At 40.8% G+C, this 20,241-nt stretch overlaps 1 protein-coding gene across 1 annotated transcript in view; it reads left to right on the forward strand.

Annotated features, from left to right (window-relative positions):
• The first annotated feature begins 860 nt into the window (after positions 1-860).
• Positions 861-20,241, forward strand: part of LOC116471935 (zinc finger protein 28 homolog) — a 93,733-nt gene continuing 74,352 nt past the window's right edge. The window contains exons 1-6 of the mRNA XM_058440388.1: positions 861-959; positions 6,354-6,382; positions 8,611-8,873; positions 9,810-9,877; positions 12,309-12,435; positions 12,871-12,966. Coding sequence (XP_058296371.1) covers positions 861-959; positions 6,354-6,382; positions 8,611-8,873; positions 9,810-9,877; positions 12,309-12,435; positions 12,871-12,966 — 682 coding nt within the window. The remainder of the gene's footprint in view (positions 960-6,353; positions 6,383-8,610; positions 8,874-9,809; positions 9,878-12,308; positions 12,436-12,870; positions 12,967-20,241) is intronic.

Raw genomic sequence — 20,241 nt, forward strand, 5'->3', positions numbered from 1 at the left:
TAAATTTCACCAAGAAAGTGAGAGACTTGGGCACTAATAACTATAAAATAAGGCTGAAATAAATTAAAGAAAACTTAAAATAAATAGAAAGATACCCTGTGTTCATGGATTGGAAGATTTAATATTTTTCAGAAATGGCAAAGCCAATCCTCACATATATATGGAATTGCAATGGGCCCTGATCAAAACTGTGTGGTATGGGCATAAGGATATCCAGATCAATGGAATAAAATTAGGAGTCCAAAAATATATTCTAACACATTTACAGTCAATTGATTTTCAAGGAAGGGATCAAAATCTACAGCCAACTGATTTTTGACAAGGGTGGTGAAACCATTTAATGTGGAAAAAAATGGTCTCTTAACAAACGGTGCTGGGATAACTGGATATATATGCAAAAATATGAATCTGGACTCTTTCCTCACATCATACACAAAATTTAATCAAAATGGTTCAAAGACTTCAATGTAAGATTTAAAACTATAAAACTCTTAGAATAAAACATAGATGTAAATAATTATTCCCTTGGATTAGGCAACAGTTTCTTAGATATGGTATGAAAAGCACAAACACTCCAAGAAATAATAAATTGGAAACTTTTAATTAAACAAAGTAAATTAAAAACAAAATGTAAAACTTTTGCCATCGAAGAAAACTATCAAGAAACTAAAAAAGGAAACCAGAGAACAGTAGAAAATATCTTTAAACATTTGATACATTCTATACATCTGATAAGGGTCTAACATTTAAAATTTGTACAGAACTCTTACACACACACACACACACACACACACACACACACACAGTGAGAGAGAGAGAGAGAGAGAGAGGTTTGTTTTAAGGAATTGGCTTGTGTGATTATGGAGGCTAGCCAGTCTGGCAGTCTGGAGCCCCAGGAAGAGTCAATGTTGCAGCTCAAGTCCGAAGGCCATCTGCTGGCAGAATTCCTTCTTGCTCTGGTGAGATCTGTTTTTTCTTCTAGTCAGGCCTTCAGCTGATTGGATGAGGCCCACCCACATTATGGAAGGCAATCTGCTTTACTCAAAGCCCACTGTTTTAAATGTAAATATCATCCAAAAACACTCTCACGGACACATCTAAAATAATATTTAACTAAATATCAGTATTGTGGGCTAGACAACTTGACACATAGAATTAATCATCAGAAGTCTACCACTTGTCAACTTGGCATGCATATGTATCTGCTTAAACCATATTTAATCTCCAAACCAAGACAACTAAAGGTCGTACTTCTGCCTAACATGATAAACCCCTGCATACAACTGAAAGTGCACTAATTCTTTCCCCAGAAGATGAAAAGTCTTTAGGTGATGTTTGCTCTTCTGCTTGAGGTGCCATAACTTAAACACTATGATGCAAAGTTAACCATACTTAAATACTATGACATAAAGTCAAACACATTGTATGTTACATGATGAGGGATAAGAGAGGGAAAAAATATTACCAAAACATATTAATAACCAAACAAGGAAAAAATACTCAAGTACAGTCTTCATTTCTATCACTGGTCATGTAGTCATAGGTAGTACTTATTACTATCTTCTTCCACTACCCATTCCATATTGCTGTTGCCCTCAGCACACACTTCAGCTGGCTGTGGATCTTAACCTGGTGGGGCTACCCAAACTTTTATTCCTAAAAGGGCTTGGCCATGAGTAGTCCTGCCTGATCGGTTGTTGTAGTTTCCCATTCTATAATCATAGGGCATTCACAGTGTTGGGGAACCACCACCTATATAGTTTTCTATTGCTTTAGCTCCCACATTTAGGTCTTTGATCCATGTGGAGTTAATTTTTGTATATGATGTGAGGTAGGGGTCCAACTTCATTCTTTTGCATGTGGATACCAAGTTCGGTATATAGAAGGCCTCTATGGTAGGAAATACTTGGGCAGAGACTAGAAGGAATGCGTGAAAAAAGCAACTTTGATGGCTCCCAGGCAGAGGGGACAGCAAGTGGAGATCCAGGCTCAGACAAATGCCACAAAATAATCAAGGAATGAATAAGGTGTTTCTGCTAGACCACAGTATAGGTATTTCTGAAAATTATTGTGTTGTACTGAAGACAAAAAATAAATAAAGGTATTGGAATAATAGGATTGTAACAGACCATTCAAAACATAAGGAGGTTTGGAACCAGAACACTAATGAAAACCACAATCCTAATGAAAAATAATAGCAAAGTTAAAAGGGCATAATAAATTGTTAAAAACATAAGTACATATATGCATATCTATACATACAAACTATAGTAAACTGAGAACTTGACCTTTTAAGAAAGATGAAAGTATGTTGGAGGGAAAGGATTTGATGAAGGGTTGATGCCACTGAGTTATGAAGACCCAACAGAAGTGTTTGTGAGAGAACAAGGGGCCACACTAAGCTGAGAGAGACTGTGAGTCAAAGCTACAACAGGCACAGCTCATATTCTCAAGTTGTACTCTCTCAGCTGTGTTGTTTGCCTGCATTCAGATCCTCTTACTTTGAGTGTAAAATATTAATATGCTGGGGGGAAATCCCACACAAACCAAGACACTTTCCACATATCAAGCTAATCCACAATACAGAAACATGTGCTGCAACAAAATATATTTTTTTCAAAAACAATTTCAGAATAGAAGAAAAGAAAACATTTGACAATGCCTTTCGTGAGGCTAATACTTAGTATGAGAAATAAAATTTACAGGTCAAACTAAGGAATATAGATACAAAAATCCTAGTCCAATATTTGCAAACTGAAATACATAAAATGTCATAACCAAGTCTGGTTTGTCCCAGAAATGCACTTTAGCAGATTAATGACTTAGGAAATCTATTAATATAATTCACTGCATTAACAGATTAAAGGAAAAACATGATTATCTAAATGGATGCAGAAAAAGTATTTGATAACATCTAATATTCATTCATAATTTTAAATGTTTCATAATCTAAGGATCTTCTTTAAAGTGATGAAGTTATCTACTAAAAGCCTACAGAAAATATTGCACTCCATGATGAATTATTTGAAGTATCTACTTCCTTAAAAATCAGAGCAAGACAATAATTCCAATTATCATTCCCTCTTGGGGGCACTCATCAGTGCAAGAAAAAAGACGTATAATGATTGATTTGGAAAATACTCAGCTTTCATCATTTGCAGGTGATATGATTGCTTACTATGTCAGGGTTCTCCAGAGACACAGAGAATAGATAGATCGGTAGGTAGGTAGATAGATAGATAAGATAGATAGATGTAACAAACACAGTTGTGTAAGTACATAGATAGAGTTATTTATTTATTATATAGACAGATATATTATATATATTTATTAGAAGGAATTGGCTCATGCAGTTATGAAGAATGAAAGGTTCCAAGATCTACAACTGGCAAGTTGGAGACCCAGGAGAGCCATAGTGTAGTTTCAGTCTGAGTCCAAAGAGCCGAGAATCAGGAGAGCCCATGGTATAAGTTCCAGTCCAGCCAGTAGCCTTGAGACCCATGCAAAGCTGATGTTTCAGTTTGAGTCCAAAGCCAGAAAAAACTGATGTCCCAGCTCAATACAGTCAAGGCAAGAGGAGTTCCTTCTTACTCAGGAAAAGGTCACCTTTTGTGTTCTGTTCAGAGCTTCAATTGATTGGATAAGACCCACTTACACTGCATTAAACCAATCTACTTCACTCAGTCTACTGATTCAGATGTTAGCTCATCTGGAAATGCCTTCACAGACACACTCAGAATACTGTCTGGCCAAATGTCTGGGCACCCCACGAACCAGTCAAGTTGATACATAAAATTAACCATGATACCTACATAGAAAATAATATATAAATACAAGAGCAATTCTAAAATCATTTGCCTTTTATACACCAGCCACAAAAAGTTAGAAAACATAATCTTAAAAAAGATTCCATTTATAAGAGCTACAAAAATATATAGAATAACTAGGAATTATCTAAACAAAGGTGGGCAAAAATCTTTAAGGAGACTCTTAAGACACTTTATTTAAAGACTTAGAGAAGAACTAGATAAATTGGGTGGTTAAAATGTCCATGGATAGGAAGACTCAATCATGTAAAGATTCTGCTGCTTTTCAAATTGATCTACAGATTCAATATAGCCCCAAACTATATCCAAAAGGTGTTCACAGGGAAACATGCTGATTCTAAAATATATGTAGAACATCAAAGGACTAAAGATAATCAGGTGCCTCTTCAAGGATAAAACAAGATGATGTATCAAGATGTATCACAAAGCTATATTAATTTATAAGCAATAATGGTGCAGATTTAGACATATAGATGAACCGTATAGAATAGAGAGTTCTTAAAATAAGTTACACATATATATAGAAAATTTATTAATGGAAATCCATATATATGGAAAACTGACATTTCAAATTATAGGGAAAAGGACAAATTATCAATAAAAGATTTTGAGTAATTTAGGTAACCATAATGAAAAAGAATGAAATTGGATCCCTACCTCATACCATACATAAAATTAATTCTAGATGGATAAAGAAAAATATCACAAGAAAATTAAAAGATTTTTCAATGTATGAGAATATGTTCTTTGAACTAAGTATAGTGATTGTTAAATATGGTTAAAGAAACACTAAACATTCTAGCCCAAAGGGAAAAGAATTACTAAATTGCCTATAAAACTACAAACTTTTGTTCACCAAAATACACCATAAAGGGAATGAAAATTGTTGCCACGAACTGCCAGAAGACATTTGCAATGCAGGTAATTGACAAATAATCCATATGCATAATAGGTATAAGACATGAATCAGTGAGAAAGGCACAAACAATGCAATGGAAACATTGTCAGAACACTTCAGGGCACTTCACAAAAGAAGAAACTCAAACTGACCGTAAACATAGGAGAAGTTCAACTTCCTTAACAATCAATAAAATTAAAATTAAAACATCAATGAGTTACCATTTAATTTTTTTGTTCCACCTGATTGAATTGTGAAGAACTCTCATAAAACATTTTTACTGTAAATTGGTTTAATCACTTCATAGTTTGGCATTATATTGTCAAGTTGAAGATGCTGTGAAAGGAAAATAAATCTTGGGGCCCCAAAATCACACAGCTAAAGGGAAAAGTCAAGCTAGGAACTGTTTAGGGCAAACCTGCCTCCCATTCTATTCAAAGTTATCCTTCTGCTCAATGAGATAAATGCATATCTGATTGCCTCCTTTGGAGAGGCTAATCAGAAACAGAAAAGAATGCAGCCCTGCACGGTGGCTCATGCCTATAATCCCAGCACATTGGGAGGCTGAGGTGGGTGGACCACTTGATGTCAGGAGTTCAAGACCAGCCTGGCCAACATGGCAAAACTCCATCTCTACTAAAAATACAAAAATTAGCTGGATGCGGTGGCAAGCACCCATAATCCCAGCTACTCAGGAGCCTGAGTCAGAAGAATTGCTTGAACCTAGAAGGCAGAGGTTGCAATGAGCCAGGATCATGCCACTACACTCTAGACTGGGCAACAGAGTGAGACTCCACCTCAAAACAAACAAACAAAAAAGAAACTGAAAAGAATGGAACCCTTTGTCTCTCACCTACCTATAACCTGGAAGCCCCCTCCCCGCTTGAGTGGTCCCAACTTTCTGGATGCAACCAATGTATATCTTACATATATTGATTGATGTCTCATGTATCCCTAAAATGTATAAAACCAAGCTGTGCCCTGACCACCTCGGGCGCATGTTGTCAGGACCTCCTGAGGCTGTGTCACAGGCACGCATCCTCAACCTTGACAAAATAAACTTTCTAAATTAACGGAGAACTGTCTCAGATATTTGGGGTTCACAATGCATATACCCAAAGCCCTGAAATTCCACTTCTGCAAATGCCACCCCCCAAAAAAATTTCTCATTATATGGACACCAGGATTCAATATGTGTTGTTTGTGGAAAAAACTCACAATGACCACTGACAGAATAATGAATAAATTGTTGTACAGTTGCACAATGTACACTAAAGAACAATCAAAATTAAGAATTTCACTGACATCTATCAACATAGTTGAATCTTACAAACACAATGATGAGCAAAACAGCGAGCTGCAGAAAATTAGACATATATTTTATGGATACATATTTGGAAATTTTATTTTTTAAGAATCAGTGGAATAAGAAAAACAAATCCAGGAGGATTGTTACCACTGGTGGTGGTGGAGAATGGGGACAATAATAAGCAATAATGAAAATAATAATAAGATGATAATGCCTAATACATATATAGTGTTTGCTATTTGCCACTGTCCCAAGTGCTTTTGATGCAGGATTTTTGCTCCATAGCTTAGCTAAGTCTGGGTTTTTGTCTCACAACCAGGAAGAATTAAGCATGCAGACACTCAAAGAGTGAGTCAGGCAGGGAGTTTTATTGAGCGCTGAAACAGCTTCTAATGGGGAGGGAACACGGGGTGGTCCCCCTACCTGAAGGCAGGAGTGTTCCCCATATGACTGAGCCTGGGCTTTTTATTGTCTCAGAATGGGGAGTGTGTGCTGATTGGTTTGTGAGTATGCACAAAAGGTGAAAGTGAAGATACCACTCAAAGGTGGGCATGATAGTGTAGAAAACCAATTAGGAAAGGGTAGGTATACGTAAAACAGACGAAGGATGGGGATCAATCAGAGGAAGGTGTGCCAAATGGGAAGGAGGATTCTCAATTCAGTCCGAGGATTTACCCAGGACTGGTTACTCTGGGAACCTGTCCCTCTCTGCCTTCTGCTTTTATCACTTTTATATTTTATACCTCAGTTAATCCTCACAACAAGCCTCTAAGCAGTTACTTGTACTTTTTCTATTGGTGAAAAAGAAATTGATTTATCGTTCTCAAGCATTGCATCAGATGTTTCCTAATTAAAAAATAATAAACCACAGAGTAAACAGTGTCAATATTTAATACCTGAAAGTAGAAAAAAGGCAGCATAATTATTGTTGTTGTTTTCTAATTTGGAAATAGGGATGTAAATTCCAGAAGAAACAAATAAGCTTGAAAGAGGTAACTTCTAGCTGTGGTAGCCTCTTTGGGGAGGAGTGGTATAAGGGCCTGCTGTTTCATAATGGAACTTCCCCTACCAGTTGGTGTATATACTATGTGCATGTGTTTCTTTGATACAGATAACTCACTGAAAAATATAGCTAGAATAAAATGCCAGACAGAGCTGGTCTCTGGATGGGCAAGTTCTTTTCCTATGCTTTCCTCAATTGAATAAATGACACAAAAGATATTGTTATGAATGAATTACAAAGGCATTTAAATTTCAGAATGTCATGAAAGATTGTAAGAAAAATTAAAAACTAGTATAATATTTGTAACAAAAAGATACAAATATCGAAAGAAAACACTAAGTCCTTGTTATAGAATAAAGGAAAAAAGGTAATATTATGGCTCTCATACAAATATAAAATGGACAGAGGGTAAGATTTTTATCTAACTAATGAGGGAATCAGTAAGATTTTTAAAATTAGTTCAAAGGAAAACTCAAAGAACCACACATATATAAGCTGAAATGGATTTACAAATAGATGCGCAAAAGGTTCTATTCACAGGGCAACAAGAGTTTTTACAGCATCTTAACAAAAGAACAATACATTTGTAGAGAAGTGGCAATTGCATTCTACCAGACACAATCAATCTGCATTTCTATAAACAAGAACAGTTGCATAATTAGAAGTTTTCTGGCCGGGCGCAGTGGCTCACGCCTGTAGTCCCAGCACTTTGGGAGGCCGAGATGGGTGGATCACGAGGTCAGGAGATGGAGACCATGCTGGCTAACAGTGAAACCCCATCTCTATTAAAAATACAAAAAATTACCTGGGCGTGGTGGGGGCGCCTGTAGTCCCAGCTACTCTGGAGGCTGAGGCAGGAGAATGGCGTGAACCCGGGAGGCGGAGCTTGTAGTGAGCCGAGATCGCGCCATTGCACTCCAGCCTGGGCGACAGCGAGACTCCGTCTCAAAAAAAAAAAAAAAAGAAGTTTACTACAACTTCCAGGGTTGTAAATAGCTTCAAGACAATAAAAGGTTGAGGTAGTCCCTGAGGGCATTCCAGGCCGGATATCCAGTACATTTTTTGGTCCATATTAAAGTTTTTCTCATTTTTTCCCTACAGCCTCAAAACATAATTGGGAAAAGAAAGAATAATTTAAAAATAAATAAATAAATGAAAATAAGCATATGAGATAATGTTTTATAAATCAAAGAAATGCTCATTATACCGCGCCCGGCCGAGATTACAAAATTTAGACACAATTCCTTTTTAATTAAAACTGCAGAATGGACTGTAATAGTTCTGCCACCACCTGCGAATAATCAGCAGCGGCTAGTCTTCCACATTTAAAAATTCATACTCACTTTTCCGTCTTACTATTGTTGTCATTCTAATTACGAATACAATGGGTGGTTTAGCGGAGGGAGAGTAGTTGGAGCCCAAGCTGAGGGACTCGGTTTCAGCCTTCTCGAACTCTACAGCCCGACCGCGTTCTCCGCTCTCGGCGCTGTGGTTCCCTCTCGGACACCGTAAGTGGTGGCGCCGCGGAGACGTCTGGGAAATGAAGTCCGGAGGGACAAACGCTGCGGTTCAGCCAGGGAAACCCGTCGGCTCCCCGGCGCGCAGGCGCAGTTGCGCCCGGCGGCGACGGGAAACGTCTCAGAATTAGGTGTTCTGCTCGCCTCTTGTGCGGTGTGCAGCTGCGCGCCCCCCGCCGTGGCGGGCCCAGGTACAGGCTGCCGGTGAGGGCGGGCCCAGGGCGTGCGGCTGCCGCGGCGGGACCAGGACTAGGGCTGGCCTCTGCGCGTGTCCGCCGAGCCCCGGCTCCAGGCGTCCGAGTCGGGGCGGCCTCGGCAGGTGAACCCGGCCCCGGAGGGGGCGTGGCCTGGGAAGGGCCTGGCGGAGGCCGGGAGGGCGCGTCGACGCCGCTGGACTCCTGGGCCGCAGCCTGGGCCGGACTCCGGGGGAAACGGCTCCAGAAAAGAAACTGCAAAACGCCGCCTCGGTTCAGGGTCCAGAACCCTCCAGGCGGTTTTCCGCTCTTAGCGCTTGTGGGTTTAAGCCTCCCCCTACTCCGTTTCCCGGAGTTTAAACTTTATATTTACTCGTTTTTGGCAGTCTTGCCCGTTTAGCAGTGTTTTCCTACAATCAGTCCTAGAGTGATTTAACTATTTCCTTTTTTATTTACCGTAACCATGTCCACTTGCTAAGTTACTTCCCATTTCTCTAAATTTTAAATCAATTTCTAGCCAGTGATGCCATTTTCTTGAGCCCTTGTTTTTTTGGGGCCGGGGAGAATGGGTAACGCTACCTTTAAGCAGCTTTGATAACTGTTTTTGATAAAGGAAGTAAATCTCACAAGAGGAAGAAAAGAGGACTAATTTTTGGTTGGCTGTTCCTAAAAAAGAGCATCAGTTCTTCAACTGCTGTTTTTCGTATTGAACAACATCCAAGTGCAGATGTGTGGAATATTGTGTCACTTCATATTACTTTATCTGCATGAGCCTTGCCTGATTGTGCCCTTGACCCTGTTAAGGCACGGCAGATGGTCTTCATCCCTTCGCTCCATTCGTCTTTATCGTAAAGCGCTGGCAGAAAGGTAGCAGGTCCGGTGACTGTGTACCTGCTTCCCACACTGGTTTAGGTGGCTGGACTCAGGGCCCCTCTGGCCTGGGCAGTTCCGGGCTCCTTCTCTGCAGGTGCTCAGCTTATGGCTTCTAACCTGGTCTGGCCTAATGAGGGTGGGCATGCAGGCTGGATGAAAAGACCTCACAGCTTCTTTCTCCATTCCAGGTGCCTTCCCCAAGAGAGGCAGCAGGGAGGGAGAAATGGCAAGGAGGTTGCTGCCAGCCCAGGTGCAGGTGAGTGAAGGCTTCTTTTTGCTTGAACTGCCTTCAGGGTCTAGACATGGTAAACTTGTTCATCTGTTGTTGGGCTTCTCTACCCAGTGAAGCTCAGGGAAGGACCCGAGGGCTTGGTAGCTGAGGAACTCTGGAAGGAAGGTGTTTCCCTTGCCTGAGAGCCTGTCTCATACTTTTTTTTTTTTTCCTTTTTTGAGACAGGGTCTCACTCTGTTACCCAGGCTGGAGTGTAGTGGCACGGACAGGGCTCACTGCAGCCTCAGCCTCCCTGGTAGCTGGGACTACAGGCATGTGTGCCACCACACCCGGCTAAGTTTTTTATTTTTAGTAGAGACCAGGCTTCACCAAGTTGGCCAGGCTGGTCTTGAACTCCTGACCTCAAGCAATCTGCCCACCTCAGCCTCCTAAAGTGTTGGGACTATGGGCGTGAGCCACTGCGCCCAGCCCCCGGTCTCATACTTTTTGACAAAGAACTTAATGGGGCTCCAACGCCAGGCCACTGCCACTACCAGAGCTTTGTGAAAGATCTAGGTGTTTTTGCCCTGTGGAGGACAAAGACATGGAGGAGTCAAATAATTCCTTCCTAACACTGGGAATTTGAAAAAGAGAGGCCCTGTATTCCCAGGACCTTGGGAGGCCAAGGCGGGTGGATCACTTGAGGTCAGAAGTTCAAGGCTAGCCTGAACAACATGGTGAAACCTGGTCTCTACTAAAAATACAAAAATTAGCTAGGCATGGTGGTCCATGCCTATAGTCCCAACTCCTCTGGAGGCTGAGGCAGGAGAATCACCTGAACCCGGGAGGCAGGGGTTGAAGTAAGCGGAGATCATGCCACTGCACTCCAGCCTGCGTGACACAGCAAGACTCCGTCTCAAACAAAAAAAAAAAAAAAAAGCCAGGTGTGGTGGGTCTGGTGGTGTGCTCCTGTAATCCTAGTTAGTCCAGATGCTGAGGCAGGAGAATCACTTGAACCTGGAAGGTGGAGGTTGCAGTGAGCTGAGATCGCGCCACTGCACTCCAGCTTGGTGACAGAGGAAGACTCCATCTCAAAAAAAAAAAAGAAAGAAAGAAATATGCCTGAAGGAGATAAGCTTTGTATGCCTTTCTGATTATGTACAGGATACTCAATTCAGCATTTTTGGAGTATTAACGAAGTGAAAACAACTTAAACATCCAGTACTAGGTGAGTTAAATAAACTAGATCATCTATACAGTGAACTACTAGGCAGCATGTAAACAGTGGTGACTAGGATGTAGTTATTTGTATAACATGATTTTATTTTTATTTAAATATAGAACCATATTTGCCTGAAAATCATCTGAAGAGACATAGCAAAAAGTTAACTTTTTCTGGTGGTAGAAAGTTAGACGAACACTTCTTGTTTTGCTTGTTGATCTTTTACAATTTTCTAATAAGATTTTTTAAGATGATTCTTTTGTTTTGTTTTGTTTTTTAAGAGACAGGATCTTACTCTGTTGCCCAGGCTGGATTGCAGTAGTGTGATCACACGTCACTGCAGCCTCGACCTCCTGGGCTCAGGCGAGCCTTCTGTCTCAGCCTTCTGAATAACTGGGACTACAGGCACATGCCACCACACCCAATTAATTAAAAATAATTATTTTTTGCAAAGATGGGGTTTCTCTATGTTGCCCAGGCTGGTCTCGAACTCCTAGGCTCAAGTAATCCTCCTGTCTCGGCCTCCCAAAGTGCTGGGATTATAGGCGTGAGCCACTGTGCCCAGCCAAGAAGATGACTCTCAAGAAAAGAAGGGGAGATGGCCCTAGTTCAGTGCAGTGACATTCCATCCAGTGAAGGAGGAGAGAGGTAGAAGAACAGGAGCTTCTGGGGTGGGGAGGGAGACTCCTGACCATACCCTTCTCCTCTGACTTGAAAGGTTATGTAGCCCACCACCTGGGACCTCTCCTGACACAGCCATGCCTGAAACATTCTCATAGCCTTCCCTCCTGTGAATGTCAGTGTCCTCTTTCCCAAGACTCAGAGATGGCCCAAGTTGAGGCAGAACTAGGACTCAGTGACCGCCTTTCCCGGCAAGCCTGGTGGTGTTCCACCTATACCTCCCTCAGTGAATGCACTGGTGCCTCCTTCCGAAACCTGACTCTCAGGTGTCACCTGTAAGATGAGGGTTTGGTCTAGGTGATTGGACGTTTCCAAATCTAAAGTTCAGCGTCTTCTTGCTCTGATTTTGTTTCATGGGTTCAAGTGCTTTTCTTGTTTGGCCTCTGTGTTGAAGCTTCCTGAGGAGACGGTGTGTCACTCACCATAGGTAAATGATAAATGTGTGCTTGGTAACTGAAAAGTTGTCCAGAAACACTTGAAATACTTAGAACCCTAAGTTGTGACAGGGTTGCTTCTCAGTCGTCCCATTGTGGGGATGGTCCTGGATGAACATGAGTGGGTTTGCCATTCCAGGAGTCCCTGACATTCAGGGATGTGGCCGTGTTCTTCAGCCAGGACGAGTGGTTGCACCTGGACTCTGCTCAGAGAGCCTTGTACCGGGAGGTGATGCTGGAGAACTACAGCATCCTGGTCTCACTGGGTAAGGAACTTTCCTCCTGATGCAGAATCTGCCAAGAGAGCACCTTAGCACCCTCAGGGGGCACATTTGGAGGGTTTGGCCAGGTCAGCTCACAGGTGGGCTCCAAGAGTGGCCATTGCCATTCCCCTTGGTTGTACCGAGAGGCCTTGGCTTAGTAGAGTTGATGAAGGGCGTCTTTTCTCTGCTTTTCCTGTCTTCTGCCCACTGAGCTCTGTTCCCTGAGCCCCACAAGGTGTTCCTGCCGAGAGGAGTGCACAGCCAGAGCCCTAACTTTCTTCCTGAGACCACCTCCTGGTCGTCCTCTAGGAGCCCAATTTTAAGCCTGTCTCAGAACAAACCTCCGCCTTCCCTGTACTGCCCTTCTGCCCTGGGCACTCTGGGGCTGGACCTGCCTGCTACGATGGCCGCTCACGTCTCTTTCTTGTTCATGAACAGGGATTCTGTTTTCCAAGCCAAAGGTCATCTCCCAGTTAGAGCAAGGAGAAGACCCCTGGATGGTGGAGAGTGGAGTTCCCCAAGGCGCACATCTCGGTGAGTGACAGAGTAATTGGGAGATGGGCATAACATTTTCCCACTGCCAGGGCACAGTGAGGAAGCTGCGCTCAAGGGTCTTCTTGATGTACCAGGCCAGGGGGGAGTGCTGGGAAGGTGGATCCTTTCTCTCTTGATTACTTGATCCATCAGGTTCAGAGGAGGGTTGAATTCTAATGTGGGTTGCACTGTTTTCAGATGTCTTGTAATTTGCAGAATATGTAATACAAGATATCATGTGTAAGGTTTATAATTCCTTTATCTTCCTTTTTCCTTGCTTTTACTGGATTGATTCTTTTCCTAAATTATTTTCCTTAGTGGCTTGAACATTACATTGTTTTTTTTTTTTAATCACTACAATACATCCCTCATAGTTTGATCTTGGAACCATCTTTTGCTTTGATTTCTTTGGTATACAACTTATTATGCATGGTTCAACAGGGGAAAAAAAGTAGATATATGTGTGTGTATTTACATACATGAAAGAGGGAAAGAAGGTGTGACAAACGGTAAGTTACGGAATATGAGTGGGCTTCCAGATACTCATCATGCCATTCTTCTCTTTTCTGTGAAAATTTAGAAAATAATGCATCCCAGATCCCAGCTCCTAAGGCATGTCACTTATTCCCTGTATGCCCTTGGATGACTGCATTAGCAGCTTCCCCATTCGTTCTCCTGTGAATTCTGTCTGTGCTTCTGCAGTAGAGGAGGCCTCTGTTGAGCTTTACCACCTGTCTGGTGTTTTTTTCTCACCTGGGCAGGGCATGGGCTTTCTGGGTCAGTTCACTTTTGCGTTTTCATTCATGAACTCTGTCTTCACGTTTTTCCCTTTGGCTCGACTAGAATATTTTCTTGGGTAACGTTTTTCAGAAATGCTTATGTGTGCAATATCTGTACGTGTCAAAAATCAGTTGTTTTTTTTCTCTCCTGAGATTTGTGTTTTAGATCTAGAATTCTGGCATTCTTTTTTTTTTTTCTCTTCATGTTGTCCAAACTGCTCCACTGTCTTTGGGCATGGAGTGCTGCTGACAAATAATCCCATTAGTCCAATTCTATTTCCTATATAGGTAACTTGTTTTTTCTTTTCTGTCTTCTCTTTGGAATCTCATAGGACATCATCTTTATCTTTGAAATTCAGAGTTTTCATTAGGTTATATGAAAGAGTATTTTTTTTGTCTTTGTTCTTTGGCACTTTACTGGGCTCTTTGCTTTGAAGATTCAGTCTTTCCTTTCATTTCAGGGATCTTTTGTTTCTGCCACATTCCATCAACAATGTGAGGCAATTGACTGCAAGAGTAGTGATATAACAAAATAGAAATTCAATCAGACATCTAGAAAATAAATAGATCTGTAGTAAAGACCAGAATGGCAGCTGTAAATGAGTTTCAAATTTCGCTCTGAGCTTTCTGGTTGGCAAATAAATCATTGGTATCACATTGTCAGTGTTGTTTTACAAGCATTTTAAAAAATTAATTATTTTAAACTTGTACAAATTCTACATGCTGTTGTAAAAATAGGAGCAAGAAAAAGTCACCTGGAATTTTACCAACTATGATCAGTTATTGTTGTTTGTTACCCATTCAAACTGTGTATTTGTTTAAATGCGTTCGTGTGTGAGAGACAGACACAGTGAGAGAGAGACACAGAAAGATTGATTATACAGTTTGTTCTCGAGCCTGTTTTAATTGTGAATGTCCTTCAGTTATTCAGCCCTCAGTGAATAGAGGCCTACCTCATTGAGAGGACTATATTGTATGTTAAGCCAATTGAACAGTCTTCCTTTTGGAAATTTTAGTTTCCAGTTTTTCTCTGTTACTAATATTGCTAAGATGGTTATGGGAATACAAAGCCATAATATAAAGAGGCAAAGGTACCAAGAGTAAATCATCACAGTACAAAGACATGAGTATTGTGATTGAAAAGGCCAGGCATGTTGATTAAAAATCCACAGGGGATTTTTTGAAACACTATTCAACTTCATTAAATTAAAATCAAGGAAATTCCAACAAAGCACAAGTTACCATTTTTCCCTTATTACCAAGGATTAAGAAATATATACCCAGTGTGTTGCCACTGCTGTGAGTGATAAGCAGTATCGTTAGTGGGACTGCAACTGGTACAGTCTTTCCGAGGATGGTCTGGCTTTATTAAAATCAATTCCAAGTCTAGAAATCTTAAGATAATTTCCTCACAGATAACTGTGCAGAGTTACAAAGATGTTGTAAAAGAATGTTTGTTATAACATGAGGCATCACTGCCACAAAAGGAGGAGGGTAAATGACTCTCAAAAAGGGATTTATTAAATGGTGATGTTTTCATGCATTGGACATATTGTATAGCCATTAAAATGATGATGTCAGCCTACATTTATTGACATGGAGAGAAGCTCATGATTTTTAAGTGAAATGAAGGTAAAGGAAGCTTAATTTCAACCCATTTTAATTTTTCAATTAAGTGATTTTTTATATGCAGAAAATTCCGGTGAGCTACTTCCCACATACGATAGTGATTACAATTGCGCTATGGGTGAGCTATATGTTCATTTTTATAGTTTTCTGTGTTTTTCTTATAATGATGATATATTTCTTTTGTAGTCAAGAAAATAAAAGCTCTTTCATAAAATACAAAAGAAAATACATTTATTTTGAATCAATGATTCCATTTCTTGTACTGTATCTTAAGTAACCAAAAAGGTAGACAAAAAATTACTCTCAATAATGTTCTTTTCTCCCACTATTCCCCAATGTCATGATAATGGTGTTGGTGTCCATTGAGTTGCCCAGACCAAAAGCTAGGAGTCATCCTCGAGTCCCCTCTTTCATTGCCTCTGCGCTCTATTTGTAGGTGAAGATACCTGCCAGTGCTACTTGCCTAACTTCCCAGATACGCCCACCTCTTTCCATCTCTTATCACCACATGCCAGTGCCAGCCGCCACCACCTTCATCCAGGAAGAGTGCAGCGGCCTCCTCATTGCCTGTTCTGCAGCTGCCCTTATTCTCTTTCTCCCCGGCCCCATTACAGTTTGTTTTTCATACAGCAACCAGAGTGATCCTTTTTAAACAAAAACCACGTCGTTTCATGTCCCTTCTAGCCCTCAGTGATGCAGATGAACTTCCAATATCTTCCTGTATCCTAGAAAACGCTCCATGATATAGCCTGGCCCACCTCTTTTCCTCATTGGCAACACTCTCTCCTTGTTCACTCTGCTTCAGCTACCATGGACTGCTGTATGTCCTGGAAAACAGGAAGCTTATTCCTGCCTAGGGCTTTGTGTTACTGTTCTTTCTGACTGGAATCACCTTTATACCCACACTTTCGTCTGGCCGGCGCTTGTTATTTAGATCTCATCTTCAATTTCATTTTCTCATCACCCAGTTTAAAATAGTTGCCCATTCACTCTTATTACACAGCACTTTGTTTGTGTTTTCTTACAGTTCTCACTGCTCCTTTGTACTGCTGTTGATTTGTTACTTGGTCATTGTCTGTATCACACTGCTAGAATGTAAACCTTGAGAGTAGGCCCTTGTCTGGCTTGTGCCCTGTCATTCTCAGAGTCTTAACCTTTGTGTAGCACACAGTAGGCACTCAGTAGGTATTACTTAAGTAAGTGGATGCCATTATTTACAGCATTCTGAGGAGGCCTAGAGCAGCACTGCTTGACATCCTGTGTTTGACAGAGCTCTTCTCTTTCATTTAATTTTAGCCCCTCTGCAGTTTTTCCCTTGATATTTACCTGAGTGCACTGGTAGCTGCCCTGGGAGATGACGCTGAGGGACACAGGCTGTGCTCAGAAGGGCCTCATACCCTAGTGAGCTGTGCTTTGTTAATAGATCAAGCCTGGCTCCTCTTGTTGTCCCATAATTTCCTCAGCCCACCTATATGTAGGTTTCTTCAGACCCTTGCCACCCACACGTCTGTCATCCTGCTTCCTTCCTCCTCTTCTTTTTCCCATCCTTCTCTAAGATTTCAAGGCTTTATATTTTTTAACTATCCTTGTGTGTTTTTATGTCACTTTTTAAAATTCTCAGTTCAAGAGAGACTTACATGTTTTGTCTACTTTAGGATGGGAAAGCTTGTTTGAAACCATAGTTTCTAAAGAAGAAAATCAGGAAGTCATGAAAAAACTCATAATTGATGGCGCATTTGACTTCAAGTTGGAGAAAACCTACGTAAATGAAGATAAGTTAGAGAAGCAACAAGGCAAAAAGAACAGACTTTTCAGTAAAGTGTTAGTTACCATCAAAAAAGTCTACATGAAGGAGAGGAGCTTTAAAGGTATTGAATTTGGGAAAAACCTTGGTCTAAAATCATCACTTATTAGAAAACCCAGAATAGTTTCCAGAGGAAGGAGACCCCATTCACAGCAGTATTCAGTTCTCTTTAAACAGCTGGGGGTCAACACAGTGCGTAAATGTTATAAATGTAATATCTGTGGGAAAATCTTCCTCCACAGTTCCTCCCTGAGTAAACACCAGAGAATCCACACTGGAGAGAAGCTCTATAAATGTAAGGAATGTAGGAAAGCCTTCAGCCAAAGCTCTTCCCTAACTCAGCACTTGAGGGTTCATACAGGAGAGAAACCTTATATATGTAGTGAATGTGGAAAAGCCTTCAGTTTCACCACATCTCTTATTGGACACCAGAGAATGCATACTGGAGAGAGACCTTATAAATGCAAGGAATGTGGAAAAACATTTAAAGGTAGTTCATCTCTTAATAATCACCAGCGAATTCACACAGGAGAGAAGCCCTATAAGTGTAATGAATGTGGGAGGGCCTTCAGTCAGTGCTCATCTCTCATTCAGCACCACAGAATTCATACTGGGGAGAAACCGTATGAATGTACTCAGTGTGGGAAAGCCTTCACTTCAATATCGCGGCTAAGTAGGCACCATCGAATTCATACTGGAGAGAAACCCTTTCATTGTAATGAGTGTGGAAAAGTATTCAGCTATCACTCAGCCCTTATCATACATCAGAGAATTCACACTGGTGAGAAACCATATGCATGCAAAGAATGTGGGAAAGCCTTCAGCCAAAGCTCAGCTCTCATACAACATCAAAGAATTCACACTGGAGAAAAACCTTACAAATGTAATGAATGTGGGAAAGCCTTCTCTTGGATTTCACGGCTTAATATACATCACAGAATTCACACTGGAGAGAAACCATATAATTGTAAGGAATGTGGAAAAGCCTTCAGTTCCCACTCAGGCGTTAATACTCATCGAAAAATTCATACTGGAGAAAAACCTTATAAATGTAATGACTGTGAGAAAGCCTTCAACCAAAGCTCAGCTCTAATTCAGCACCAGAGAATTCATACTGGAGAGAAACCATATAACTGTAAAGTGTGTGGGAAAGCCTTCAGACAGAGTTCATCCCTTATGACACACATGAGAATTCATACGGGGGAAAAGCCTTATAAATGTAAAGAATGTGGGAAGGCTTTTAGTCAGAGCTCATCTCTTACTAATCATCAAAGGACTCATAATTGAGAAAAACTGTATAAGTGCATGTAGGAACTGAAGTTATATTCCATACTGAATATCAAAAAATTCATTGTGGGGAGAAAGTGATGAAGAGTAGTTAATCATGGGTAAAACTTCAGAGTTAGACCTCATCAAACATCGGATACTTCATGATGCAGGGTAACCTTGGGAATGCTAGAAAAGCTTCTGTAAAATGTTTATTCATATGTTCTTAAGTTATTACCATGAAACCGAGAATTTTTAAGATTGCAGGGTTAGTATTTGATTGTCTAGTGATGTATGATAACAGGTACCAGCTTTCGTATATGTACGATAACAGCTACCAGCTTTCATGAGCATCACTGGGAAGCCTGCTGTTTATGTACAAGTACAGCCATAAAATCCAGACACAGATAAATCTAGGAATCTATTTTTTGAAACTATTATGCAAGCCAGTGGTACTAGAAAGAATGTTTTAGAAAAGAAATATGTACTGGTGATCCATAGCTACCTCACTGTCACTAAAATGTTTTTTAATAGTCTTAAAGCAGATTCTGTACTTCATGGTTAAGACTTTGAATTGTTTCTCTGCTTTCTAAGCCATTCACCTGAGAAGAAAATCACTCCATAAACTATGCAGACATACTATCTTTCAGTTTTCTTCCTGACTACTTGTTCCAAACTCTGAGTCAGATCTAAAGTCACTTTAAGTCACAGAACGCATGGTATTTCACTTGTTTTTCTCATTAAAAGTGATTACCTTTGCTGTATTAAATTGATAAGTAAAGGTCATTCAACCACTGCTTTTGCAATTTACTGAAAAATGTTATAAATTATCTCAGAATGTAGCCAATAGCAAGCACAGCTCAGCTCCCAGGGTGTGCCTGCTTCTGTGAGTTTTCTGGTTACCAGCCACCAGAAGGCCCAGGAACAATGTAGAACTCAGGTCATCATCCTTGGAGGTAAAATGAACCTATGACTTTCACCCTTACTTCCACTTTTTTGCCTTCATTAGACAATGTTCACTTTCTCCCCACACTCTAAAGGTCACTGGGCAAATATTTAGGCTCTGAGTTCAGATGCTGTTTCTTCCAGAAAATGGACTTACACTCTTCAACAAGTGATTTAGCTCATTTCAGCATTTCTAAAATGTGAATCATAAGATTAGCAAGCTAAAAACAGTTATCTCACAAGTCAAACTAAAATTGTTGGGCTTTACAGAGGCTAACATCTAGTTTAGCTAAGTTTATCTGGACAGGGCAAGCACTTAAGGGCCGAAACCACCCATTTCATAAAGTGCTAAGTTGTTTTTCTGCCAAAGAACTTTAAAAAATAGGAAGCAGGGCCTGGGCGCGGTGGCTTAACGCCTGTAATCCCAGCACTTTGGGAGGCCGAGATGGGCAGATCATGAGGTCAGGAGATTGAGACCATCCTGGCTAACATGGTGAAACCACGTCTCCACTAAAAATACAAAAAAAAAAAAGTTAGCTGGGCGTGGTGGCGGGCGCCTGTAGTCCCAGGTATTTGGGAGGCTGAGGCAGGAGAATGGTGTGAACCCGGGAGGTGGAGCTTGCAGTGAGCCAAGATCGCACCACTGCTCTCCAGCCTGGGCAACAGAGCAAGACTCCATCTCAAAAAAAAAAAAAGAAAACAGGAAAGTGTTATTGGGAGCATAGCAAAAATCACTGAATAGCGCTTTTGCCTTCTGGATTACTCAGTCTCATTGTTTCAGACTTGTGAAGAACAGACTTTTCTGGATCATTGAATGCTTCATCTCTAATCCTTACTTCCCACAACTGTTCA

This window comes from Hylobates moloch, unplaced genomic scaffold (assembly GCF_009828535.3).
Source record: "Hylobates moloch isolate HMO894 unplaced genomic scaffold, HMol_V3 SCAFFOLD_6, whole genome shotgun sequence".
Taxonomy (NCBI): domain Eukaryota; kingdom Metazoa; phylum Chordata; class Mammalia; order Primates; family Hylobatidae; genus Hylobates; species Hylobates moloch.